Source organism: Nerophis ophidion, linkage group LG22 (assembly GCF_033978795.1).
Source record: "Nerophis ophidion isolate RoL-2023_Sa linkage group LG22, RoL_Noph_v1.0, whole genome shotgun sequence".
In the NCBI taxonomy this organism is placed as follows: Eukaryota; Metazoa; Chordata; class Actinopteri; order Syngnathiformes; family Syngnathidae; genus Nerophis; species Nerophis ophidion.
The window spans coordinates 19,969,543-19,982,036 of record NC_084632.1 but is presented as its reverse complement, the minus strand read 5'-3'; the positions used below and the strand labels follow the sequence as shown (position 1 = coordinate 19,982,036).

At 39.8% G+C, this 12,494-nt stretch overlaps 1 protein-coding gene across 1 annotated transcript in view; it reads right to left on the bottom strand.

The window, feature by feature from the left end:
• tmem38a (transmembrane protein 38A) overlaps positions 1–12,494 on the bottom strand; it is a 38,638-nt gene that overhangs the window by 8,967 nt on the left and 17,177 nt on the right. Inside the window, exon 2 of the mRNA XM_061883456.1 lies at positions 984–1,140. Coding sequence (XP_061739440.1) covers positions 984–1,140 — 157 coding nt within the window. The remainder of the gene's footprint in view (positions 1–983; positions 1,141–12,494) is intronic.

Sequence of the window (12,494 nt, the reverse complement as noted above, 5' to 3'; positions counted from 1 at the left end):
ATACCGATGAATCTCATCTGTGCAAGTGCACTTCGTCTTAAACTTATGTAACCTATGTCATTTCACTTAATCAAGGCTTTTCTAAAATTCACACTGTAAAATGATCATTAGTCATGCTGATATCGTTTCAGATCAATATCCGTATCAGTCTGCAAAAGAAACTTTGCATGAGAACAGACCTAATAATACGTATCGCTTTTTTTTTGTGCAGAATAATAACATGTATTTTTAACAAAAACACACGTTAAAAATGTTAGCAGTTTTTCCGCTATGATTATATATATATATATATATATATATATATATATATATATATATATATATATATATATATATATATATATATAGTCGAGGTTTCTGTGGTTTATCTGTTATACAGTGCTCAATACCGGGGTAGAGTGGAATATACGTTAGGTCAGAAAAGAACACAGAGACTATTTCATCCCTAAAAGCCTGTTTCGCAGGTTTCCCTGCTCTTCAGGCCAAAAATCTCCTGAAGAGCAGGGAAACCTGCAAAATAGCCTTGTAGGGATGAAATAGCCTCTGTGTTTTTTCCTGACCTAACGTGTATGTATGTGTATATATATATATATATGATGTGTATATATATATGTATATATATATACATATATATATATATATATATATATATATATACATACATATATATATGTGTATGTATGTATATGTATGTATGTATGTATGTCTATATCTATGTATTCATGTGTGTATATATGTATGTATATATATATCTATATAAATGTATATATAGATATATATGTATATGCATATATATATAATATATATAAATATATATTTTATTTATTTAGTTATTTATTTATTTTTTTTCCTTTGGCAATAATTACTAGTAAAAGTCAGTACATATACTGTACACATACATAGCGAACATTTTATGGTAAAAGTTTTTTAACTTGCGTTTTATTGAAATGACATTAGAGTAGGACAAGTGGGGCCTTCCTCACCAGACGGCAGAGGCCAGCAGGATGTGGCTGTTGTGTTGGAAGTAGTCAAGTGGGCTGCTTCCCAGCATGATGTCGGCCAGAATGTAGCTCCCAAAGCAGTAGAGCATGGCACACAGCCATGAGGCCACAGGACTCCTGCGAGAAACCTCCACTGAGCCTGCACAACACAGGGAAATAGTAACCAGATCATTTATCAACTAAGCAGAAAATCGACATATTTTCCACTACTTTTTCTTGTCAAAAGTTGACAACTCTTCCCAGAAATGTTAACTTAAGTCCCCAGAGTTCCCCCTGGAGAGCCACTAAAGTGTTTACAACATGTGCAGTGACACGCTCTATTTCCTTGAAGAGGCTGACATAGACTTCTCTCACACCTTTTTTTGTTTATGTTTGAGGTACAGGGCTTACATGCGTGATTAACTAAACTAACACTACAGGTGAAACTTTATTCCGGCAATAAGATTTCCAAAGTCAAACTATATCACATGCAAATCCAACTACTTCAAGCCCTATTTTGATATAATTTTGATGATTGTAGTTTACAGCTCATGAAAACTTTGCATTGAAAATCTCAGAAAATGTGGGTATTTTCAAAAAACTAAGCCATGAACATCAAAACGGACTGTAATGAGTTTATATCATACACTATATTGCCAAAAGTATTTGGCCACCTGCCTTGACTCACATATGAACTTGAAGTGCCATCCCATTCCTAACCCTTAGGGTTCAACATGATGTCAGTCCACCTTTTGCAGCTATTACAGCTTCAACTGTCCTGGGAAGGCTGTCCACAAGGTTGCGGAATGTGTTCATAGGAATTTTCCACCATTCTTCCAAAAGCGCAATGGTGAGTTACAAACTGTTCCCACAAGGTTGGGAGCATGGAATTGTCCAAAACGTTTTGATATCCTGGAGCATTCAAAGTTCCTTTCACTGGAACTAAAGAGCCAAACTCCACACCATAATTCCTCCTCCACCAAATTTCAAACTTGGCACAATGCAGTCCGAAATGGAGCAGTCTCCTTGCAATCTCCAAACCCAGACTCGTCCATCAGATTGCCAGATGGAAAAGCGATATTCATCACTCCAGAGAAGGCGTCTCCACAGCTCTAGGGTCCAGTGGCGACGTGCTTTACACCACTGCATCCCACGCTTTGCATTGGACTTGGTGATGTATGGCTTAGATGCAGCTGGTTGGCCATGGAAACCCATTCCATGAAGCTATCTGCGTACTGTATGTGGGCTAATTGAAAGGTCACATGAAGTTTGGAGCTCTGTAGCAACTGACTGTGCAGAAAGTCTGCGACCTCTTAGCACTATGCACTTCAGCCTCCGCTGTTAGGTACAAGCACTTACCTCTGCCCCACGTTGCTGCCCTGTTACCAATACTAGTATCTGCAAAATGCCTGTGTTTTTAAAATATATGAGAGGTACTTCAGGATTCTAATTTGAAAGTATTTGTACAACCTTTCACTGGACAACTCACAACGTGGTTTTCCGCAACAATCGAAACCAGGACCATGTTTCTCAATTATTTGCTATCATGCTCCCCCACAAGACAGAATTGAAAATACAATACTAATAATACCGCAATGAACCTGATCATATGTATTTGTTTACACGCAGGGACGTAGCACCAAACTGTGGGGTTCCCATACGCAAGACTCCTGAAGACCCCCCCATCATACCCTAATTCGGTATTTCCATTGGATAACTGCAGCGTGATGGTGCTGTCAGGGCAATCCCCACCACCGTTCTGCTGCAGAGTAACGCTGACTTTTTGGAGACCTGGCGAATCTGCGTGTAATCGCGTAAAAAGGGGAGCTCTAGTTAAGCGAGCCACAAACAGTTTGTTCTGTCCTTCCAGAGAAGGAGGAGCAATTTGAGATACGTAACTATGCGACGGCAGCATGGTGGAAGAGGGGTTAGTCCGTCTGCCTCACAATACGAAGGTCCTGCGTATTCCTGAGTTCAATCCCAGGCTCGGGATCTTTCTGTGTGGAGTTTGCATGTCCTCCCCGTGACTGCGTGGGTTCCCTCCGGGTACTCCGGTTTCCTCCCACCTCCAAAAACATGCACCTGGGGATAGGTTGATTGGCAACACTAAATTGACCCTAGTGTGTGAATGTGAGTGTGAATGTTGTCTATTTGTGTTGGCCCTGCGATGAGGTGGCGACTTGTCCAGGGTGTACACCGCCTTCTGCCCGATTGTAGCTGAGATAGGCACCAGCGCCCTCCGCAACCCCAAAGGAAATAAGCGGTAGAAAATGGATGGATGGATGGTAACTAAGCGGCAACACCGTGGAGCGTCTCCTGCTTTGCCGTCCATCAATACTCACTTAACTTACTCGTGGGGAAGACGACCGTTTTGCCTTGTAGAGTGACAACTCAATTTTTTTGTAGCAAGCAACAACGCAACAGTGTTTTGTTTTTGTTTTTTTCATTCTAAATGTTAAAAAAACGCAATCAAAAGTTTGTTTACAATGGAGCCTATGGGTCTTGCCCAATTTCGCTTATAAAGCCCTTAAAAATACATCCAAACATCATTAGGGTTTTATATACATGCAAATGTATAATACAATTTTATCATATTTCAAAAACGCATCACAACGCTTGATTCTTTATCACTAATTATTACTCACTGCAGATTTTATGAGAGCCCACAAGCATAATAAAACATCACTTACTGTACAAGGTCTTCTGTCATTAGGATGCCGACTGCTGGGATGTTCATATATTCCCATTTTTAGTGGCACTTAGATGAAGAATGTCTCATAATCCTCACAAAGATGCGGGTCGTTTTCCCCTTTTTTCGCCCTTTTTGGGTTCTACATGGCTGTCAAAGTGTACCAACGTGTGGGAAGACCTACTCACACTTTTTCCGTCCAGGTGAGAAGCATGATTTACGATCTATAATAAACTTACAGGAAACGAGCAGCAGCAGACCACTCGATGATGTAAATATAGGGAGACACGGAAGTAATCACGGCACCTCTATAAATAGTTTGTCTGCGTTAGAACTTATAATAACAATATCACTAATACTTGGTCAATATTGAAATCATGAAATGTAAATGGAGTATTCTCGGCAGTTTTTGAATGGTTATTTATTGGATTTTATGGGCGGATTACTGGAGCTCTCATTGCCTCCTCTGTAAGAGAACATTTATTTACATTTATTTAATATTTAGAATGCATTAAAAAAAACATGTTTTCAAGTCTTTTTCGCCATCTTCGTGTCCATGTTGGACGTCAAACTTGACCAACTTCTCAATTTATGGCCACAACCTTCTACTATACAAGATATGTATGATGATTTACAATCTACCATTAACTTTCACCAACTCAGAGGCAAAGCAGAAGCTCACCGGCTCAATATGTCAATATAGCAGCATAAGTTAGTTAGCGCTCTGTGATCACGACACTGCTAATAACAGTTAGTCTGCATTAGTGCTTATAACAACAATATCGCTAATACTTTCAATATCGCTAATACTTTAATATTCAGGTCACGATATGTAAATAGAATATTGTTGGCGTTTTTTAGATATTTTCTTAGAGGGCTCCCATTAGTTGCATTGTTAGCCCCCTCGCACTTGCCATATTTTAAAACTTCGAATTCATAAAAAAGACCAAAATTGTTTTGTCCTACGTAAGGATTATGAATGATAGGCAAAATGTTCCTTCAACCGTTCGTGAGGATTATGATGAATCCTTCCCAAACGTGAATATTTCAGTCGGCATCCCAGTGAGAGCAGACATTGTACGGTAAGTCTGTGTTTTATTTTTGTTCGTAGTTTCTATAGCTTGTTCAGCACTTGTTAAAAATGCTATATGATGCTTAAAGGCCTTCTGAAATGAGATTTTCTTATTTGAACGGGGATAGCTGGTCCATTGTATGTGTTATACTTGATCATTTTGCGATATTGCCATATTTTTGCTGAAAGGATTTAGTAGAGAACATTGAAGATAAAGTTTGCAACTTTTGGTCACTAATAAAAAAAGCCTTGCTTGTACCGGAAGTAGCAAACGATATGCGCGTGACGTCACGGGTTGTAGAGTTCCTCACATCCGCACATTATTTACGATCATTGCCACCAGCAGCTAGAGCGATTCGGACCAAGGAAGCGACAATTTCCCCATTAATTTGAGCGAGGATGAAAGATTCGTGGCTGAGGATAGTGAGAGTGAAGGACTAGAAGAAAAAAACAAAAAAAAAGACGAGGGCAGTCGGAGCAATTCAGATGTTATTAGACACATTTACTAGGATAATTCTGGAAAATCTCTTATCTGCTTATTGTGTTACTAGTGTTTTAGTGAGATTATATAGTCATACCTGAAAGTCGAAGGGGTGTGGCGACCGCCAGTGTCTTTGAGGGAAGCCACGGAGGAACCAAAAAAGTCGCAGCTGCCTCTTTGACAGCTGCAGGAAGAACGACACAAGCTCCGCTCATGTTTACGGTAACAGCTGACTTATGACCGCAATTTTCTCACCGAAACCTGCCGGCTGACATGTGGTAGAGAACCATGTTCGCTTGACTGCTCTGTTCCATATTAAAGCTTCACCGTCATCTTTAGGGAATGTAAACAAAGAAACACCGGCTGTGTTTGTGTTGATACAGCCGGCTACAATGCACCGCTTTCCACCAACATCTTTCTTGTTTGTAGTCTCCATTATTAATTGAACACATTGCAAAAGATTCAGCAACACAGATTTCCAGAATACTGTGTAATTATGCGATAAAAACAGACTACTTTTAGCCGTGATTGGGGCTGGAAGAACATGTCCGCTACCACCGGTGACGTCACACGCACGCGTCATCATACGTGTCATCATTCCGCGACGTTTTCAACAGGATACTTCACAGGAAATTTTAAATTGCAATTTAGTAAACTAAACCGTCCGTATTTACATGTGTTGCAATGTTAAGATTTCAGCATTGATGTATAAACTATCAGACTGCGTGGTCGGTAGTAGTGGGTTTCAGTAGGCCTTTAAGTCTTTCAATAAAGCTGGATCTGTTCAGCACTCAGCTTCTAAAACTTGTAGCTCCCCCTCTGTATATTCAGGCTCAAAAATATAAGGTTCTGGACCATCATTTGTCCCAAAATAGTCATTTGTGTCTCTCATGAAGTCTGCAGTAGTAGTAGTAGTAGTAGTAGTTGTTGAAGGGAAAAGCGAACATTGTAATGTGTCTGTGAAATTAATACTCCGCCGTTTGCTTAAAATAGGCAAAATATGTAAATATTACATGTTGTGAATGTGCCTGTTGCTACATTACATATATACTTACAGCCTGGAAACTTGATGGGTGTCGCAATTTAGGTCGCAGCTTGCTGCGAGGTTCGTTCCCCCGGAATGCAAACGGATGACTCCGGACAAAAGCGTGCAGGTAGGAGATGATTTATTTATCATAAATCATAGCTAAACAGAAAACAAGCAAAAAGGATGTGTGCCAATCGCACGCGGGAGCTACGGCAAAAACTTAACACAGGAAACATAGAAACAAGAACCAGGAATATCCAAACGTAACCGTTGCATTGAAACAAACAAAGAAGCCAGACTGAGCGTGGCAAGAAAGGTGAATAATTAGCTCTCTGATTAGTGGTAGACTGCAGGTGACCGTGCCGACCACTAACCAGAGGCAGGTGAACCAAATTAATCCCCATAGAAACCAAAACAAACCCAAAGGTGCACAAAACAGGGAGTCTAAACATATCAGAACATGGCAAAAACATGATCCGGGCCATGGATCATGACAGATGGGTCTTTTTTTGGATGTTTTTATAAAACTTTATAGGCAGAATAGAGCGAATCCTATTACTTCCATTGTTAGCTGACTTTTACACGCATTTATTTACGAAATAGAATGCATAGAAAAAGATGTGTGCTTGTATCACATAATGATTGTGAATAATAGACAATATTCCCCCCAAATTGCAGTTCCCCTTTAAACACACCACAATCATGTGCTATGCAAAAGTGAAACTTAAATATAACTTAGTTTTGATGCTGCCACAAATTGATGTATTATATTTTTGACCTTTCTTCTCTCACCTCATCCTGTTGTTGCTGTGTGTGAATGCATAAAGGTTCCGCTAAGTAACATGAAACCTCATTTGCTCGATGAAAATAACACACTGAAGATATCCTTTTTTTCTTTTTAACCGACTGCAACTTATATATGGCATCGAAGATTGTTCTTTTTGTTGGTTTTGGGAATCATCATAAAGCCAATTCAGTGACTTTTAAAATTGTTTATCTGTGTAAGCAATGTGTCAAAGGGCTGTCACACCCCGTCCACCGTAATGTGCACGCCCCTGATAGGATACTGTTATCACCATCCTATTAGCGACTTGGATATCGGCAGTCATTTGTTCATGTAGAAAATGCATATTAGTAAGCAGAGAGGAAAATAATGAGGGCCTGATTTACTTAGATCCAAATAAGAACTAAATAGTGTGTGCAGACTACAAAATTGTGTGCATATTTAGTGGACATGTAGCGGGTGATCTTCTAAGACTGTGTGTACAGTTGATAGTGCAAAAGTGATGCAGACCGACCTATTTCAATGTGGTTTTTAGGTGTATACCGGCTGTCACCATGGTCACGCTCATTTCCCTCCACATTTATGTCCTCATATGATGTGGTCAAGCCTGTCGCGTTTTGTCATGTTATTGACATGCAGCACACAACTCTGAGGCCATGTCTACACTAACTCGTATAACCCCTTAAACCCCCTCGGACAAATTTTAACACGAGTAAGTCCGTCGTGTTTTTCTTGAATTTCTGGCACTTTGGATGGACATATTGATCGTTTACAAACCGAGTTCAGAGAGGAAGTGACGCCAGAAAGACCGCACCTCACTGAGGAAGTGACGCCAGAAAGTGAAGAAAACGCGCGATTGCAGCTATTTCGGATACAACACATCTCAGACGGCAAGAGAACTTTCAAATGTCTGAGTTAGCTGTGAGTCTATTTACCGAAAAACTTGGTCCCTTCCTCCCATGGATGTGATACAGGCAGTGTGTGACTACACATATTGCTTTATGGATGTGACTGTGAAATTGTCAAACTTGGACTTGGACGTGGATAGTTTTCCCGAGGTGCAAAGCGAATGGAGTGGAAACGGCGTGAAGGTAGAGACATCTTTTTATTTTAACACTAACTACTAAAAGACAAACAAAAGGCGCGCACAATGGCGGTACAAAAACTGACTAAGGAAACAAAAGACTAGCACAAAGGCAATTGACTATGAACTATAAACAAAAACTTACTTGACATGGAAACGTGAACGAGACATGGATCATAGCAAGGTGCGTAGCAGGTGGTAGACATGAGAAGGAGGTGATGTTGCCAGGCTGACTACTTGGTAACTGTGGCTTAAATAATACTATGGTGATTGAAAACAGGTGCATGACATGGGGACAGGTGAAAACTAATGGGTTGGCATGGAAACAAAGCAAACAAGGAAGTGCAAAAGCAGGATACAAAAGTGAACATGACCAAAACAAAACATGATCCCATGGGCGTGACAGAAATGGCCAGGCAGCATGCATGATGCCCGCATCTTCGCTAAGTCCGCCATTAGCGCGCAGCTGAAAGATGGAACCATCCCCTCATATCCCAAACAACTGCTGGAAGATGAAGATCCGGTCCCTGTTTTTCTTTTGGGTGACCCAGCTTATCCCCTAACGCCATATCTCATGAAAAAGAATACTCTAACGGCGGTGTCAACCCACAACAATGGTTATATATATATATATATATATATATATATGTCTTGATTGGATTATCCAGAGAATAGTGCTCGATACCGTGGTAGAGCGCAATATGTAGGTGTGGGAAAAATTACAAGACTACTTCGTCTCTACAGAACTGTTTCATGAGGGGTTCCCTCAATCATCAGGAGATCTCCTGATGATTGTGAAATTAATATTGCGCCGTTTGCTTAAAATAGGCAAAATATGTAAATATTACATGTTGTGAATGTGCCTGTTGCTACATTACATATATACTTACAGCCTAGAAACTTGATGGGTGTCGCAATTTAGGTCGCAGCTTGCTGCGAGGTTCGTTCCCCCGGAATGCAAACGGATGACTCCGGACGAAAGCGTGGAGGTAGGAGATGATTTATTTATCATAAATCATAGCAAAACAGAAAACAAGCAAAAAGGATGTGTGCCAATCGCACGCGGAAGCTAATTCCCTCAATCATCAGGAGATCTCCTGATGATTGAGGGAACCCCTCATGAAACAGTTCTGTAGAGACGAAGTAGTCTTGTAATTTTTCCCACACCTACATATATATATATATATATATATATATATATATATATATATATATATATATATATATATATATATATATATATATATATATATGTATGTATATATATGTATGTATATGTATATATATGTATGTATATGTATATATATGTATGTATATGTATATATATATGTATGTATATGTGTATATATATATACATATTAATGTATATATTAATATGTATATATATATATATTATATTATACACCCCGCTAGCACCCGACCCCTGATATCTAACAACGGGCGGGTGGCGGGCGGTTGCTGTGATGATAAAATGTTGGTGCGGGTGGATGACGACTTTAGTGATGCGGTTGCGGATGATATAATTGCCTATCCGCGCATCTCTAATATGTGTATATATATATATACAATATAAATTTAGATCCGTAGATTACTTGTTGTAAAATGTTCATATGTCGATTAACAATTTGATTTATGTATGATGGCTCAGGTGTTATTCACTACAATAAGGCCCCACAGCACACTGGATTATGTTTAATTGAAATACCACAACACTGGATATTGTTCAAAGGAGATACATTTTAATTTAAAAAAGTTGCACACAAAACACAGCAAACAAATGTAAAAGGCACAGCAAACTATTTACAATATAGCTATTTTAAATAACTTCACAGTGAAGTAAAGCCATCTACTGGAGAGCTTGGAGCGGATGGAAGCTCAGGTGGATTTTTATTCATTTATTTTTTCAGGCATAAGTACTAGGTTGTGTTGCACCAGCGGACAGAGTGTGGCGTAGGTCTTACACGGTGGGACTGTTGTGTGTGGATATGGATAAGGTTAGATGTGATTCACCCTGGATAACCTTATCCGGGGCCTGATGTGAACTGGGCTCTATTGAAGCAAGGTCTAGACATGATAACAGAACCTACTTTTAGCACGCTGAAGGTACGCTCTGTGAGGTGCTGTGGTGTTGTGATGGTGCGTCTAGAACAGTAGATTTCAAACTTTTTTTCCACCAAGTACCACCTCAGACTTGGCTCACTTGGCTCTCCGAGTACCACCATCCATCCATCCATCCATCCATCCATCCATCCATCTTCTTCCGCTTATTCGTGGTCTAATCGCGGGGGCAGCAGCCTAAGCAGGGAACCCCAGACTTCCCTCTCCCCAACCACTTCGTCCAGCTCCTCCCGGGGGATCCTGAGGCGTTCCCAGGCCAGCCGGGAGACATAGTTTTCCCAACGTGTCCTGGGTCTTCCCCCTGACCTCCTGCCCGTCGGACGTGCTCGAAACACCTCCCTCGGGAGAGGTTCGGGTGGCATCCTGACTAGATGCCTGAACCACCTCATCTGGCTCCTCCCAAATTGGAGGAGCAGCTGCTTTACTCTGAATTCCTCCCGGATGACAGAGCTTCTCACCCTATCTCGACGGAGGAAACTCATTTCGGCCGCTTGTACCCGTGATCTTGTCATTTCGGTCATAACCCAAAGCTCATGACCATAGGTGAAGATGGGAACTTAGATCGACTGGTAAATTGAGAGCTTTGCCTTCCGGCTCAGCTCCTTCTTCACCACAACGGTTCGATACAGCGTCCGCATTACTGAAGACGCCACACTGATCCGCCTGTCGATCTCACGATCCACTTTTCCCTCACTTGTGAAAAAGAATCCCAGGTACTTGAACTCCTCCACTTGGGGCAAGATCTCCTCCCCTACCTAGAGATGGCACTCCGCCCTTTCCCGGGCGAGAACCATGGACTTAGACTTAGGAGTACCACAATAATGTCAACATTAAAATGCAATAGTGTAGTCGGCCTAAGTAGTCATTAAAAACAAGGCAGACATTTATTGAACAAGTAGATTTTCAATTTTAGGCCATTGTAACATTACACGCTATTTTAACGGTAACAGTGTGTTTGAATATTTAATATAATCTATTTTACGGACTGTAGAGCTCACCAGTATTTAACCACTAATTTTCAAGGGAGAAATATATTTTTCCATATATTAGCTGCACCGGACTATAAGCCGCAGATATATACTGGTATGAAAGATTTTGTAAATGTTTATTTACATACCTTAATTGTTCCAAAACAGTGTCTGTCACAAGGCAGTAAAACGGCTGATCAAACAAAACTGAAGTCATCATCATGGACCCATTAGCTGCAAAAGCAAGCTCTCCAGTCAGCTAAACAGACTCAAAAGCTCCATGGTGACATCTTGTTGAACTTACTGAGGAATTTGCAAAACTTAAAACATTTTTTAAAAATGCCTTTATAAGTTCATATTAATTGTAAACGTGTTAGCATATTAGCTAATGCTAATGATGCTGCAGTCATTATATTACAATAGCACGTAAAAAAATGCATGAAAAGGCTCCTAATGAAAACACATGGGACGGTCTATTATGTATAAAGAGTTTTACTTATACTGTAAAACTTACAAACGTTGCTTGAAGTTATGTACAAAAAATCCATACGAGTAAAAACGCTGTGGAGAGCTACAAGACTGAACAGCACTCTACTTCCGGTTGTAGGCACTAAATGGAAGAACACTGCAGAACCTGCAGTGAGCGATTATGGCCAAAAGATTGCCATAGCACAAACAAGAAAACAGCCTCTCAGTACATTTGCTTGTTATTAAAAAAATATATTTTCGTTATGGCCGCCAGCGAAGAAAAATCCGTTCAATAGCCACACAGTTTTATAAGCTGCAGGGTTCAAAGTGTAAGAAAAAAGTAACGACTTTCAGTCCGGTGTTTATGATCAGTGATTATTTGCCGTATGTTACTAGTACCACTAGTAATACAGTTTGAGAATAACTGGTCTACAATAATCAGGTTGCAAGAAAATGCATATTGCAAAAAGTTTTTTTTTCATATGGGATATATATTGTAATAATATATTTCCTAGATTGTGTTTTGGCGACTGAGTTACCAAGTTTTTAGCGTAAAGTCTAAAAAAAATGTTTCCAGTGTACATTAGAAAAATATTTAATTTTGTTTAATAATATCATGAGTCAAATTCTTCTACATTAATATTCATATATTAGTCACTGTTACAATCGGCCTTTCTTAAGGCCCTCGATAAAAACAAGTCATATTTTTAAAGCGTGACACAAATCAGTTATATTTGTTTTATTATGCCATTTTGTAAGGCGTCCAACAGCTATAAAATTATAAAATGATATTGCTGAATTGACAATATGTCTATTAATTTTT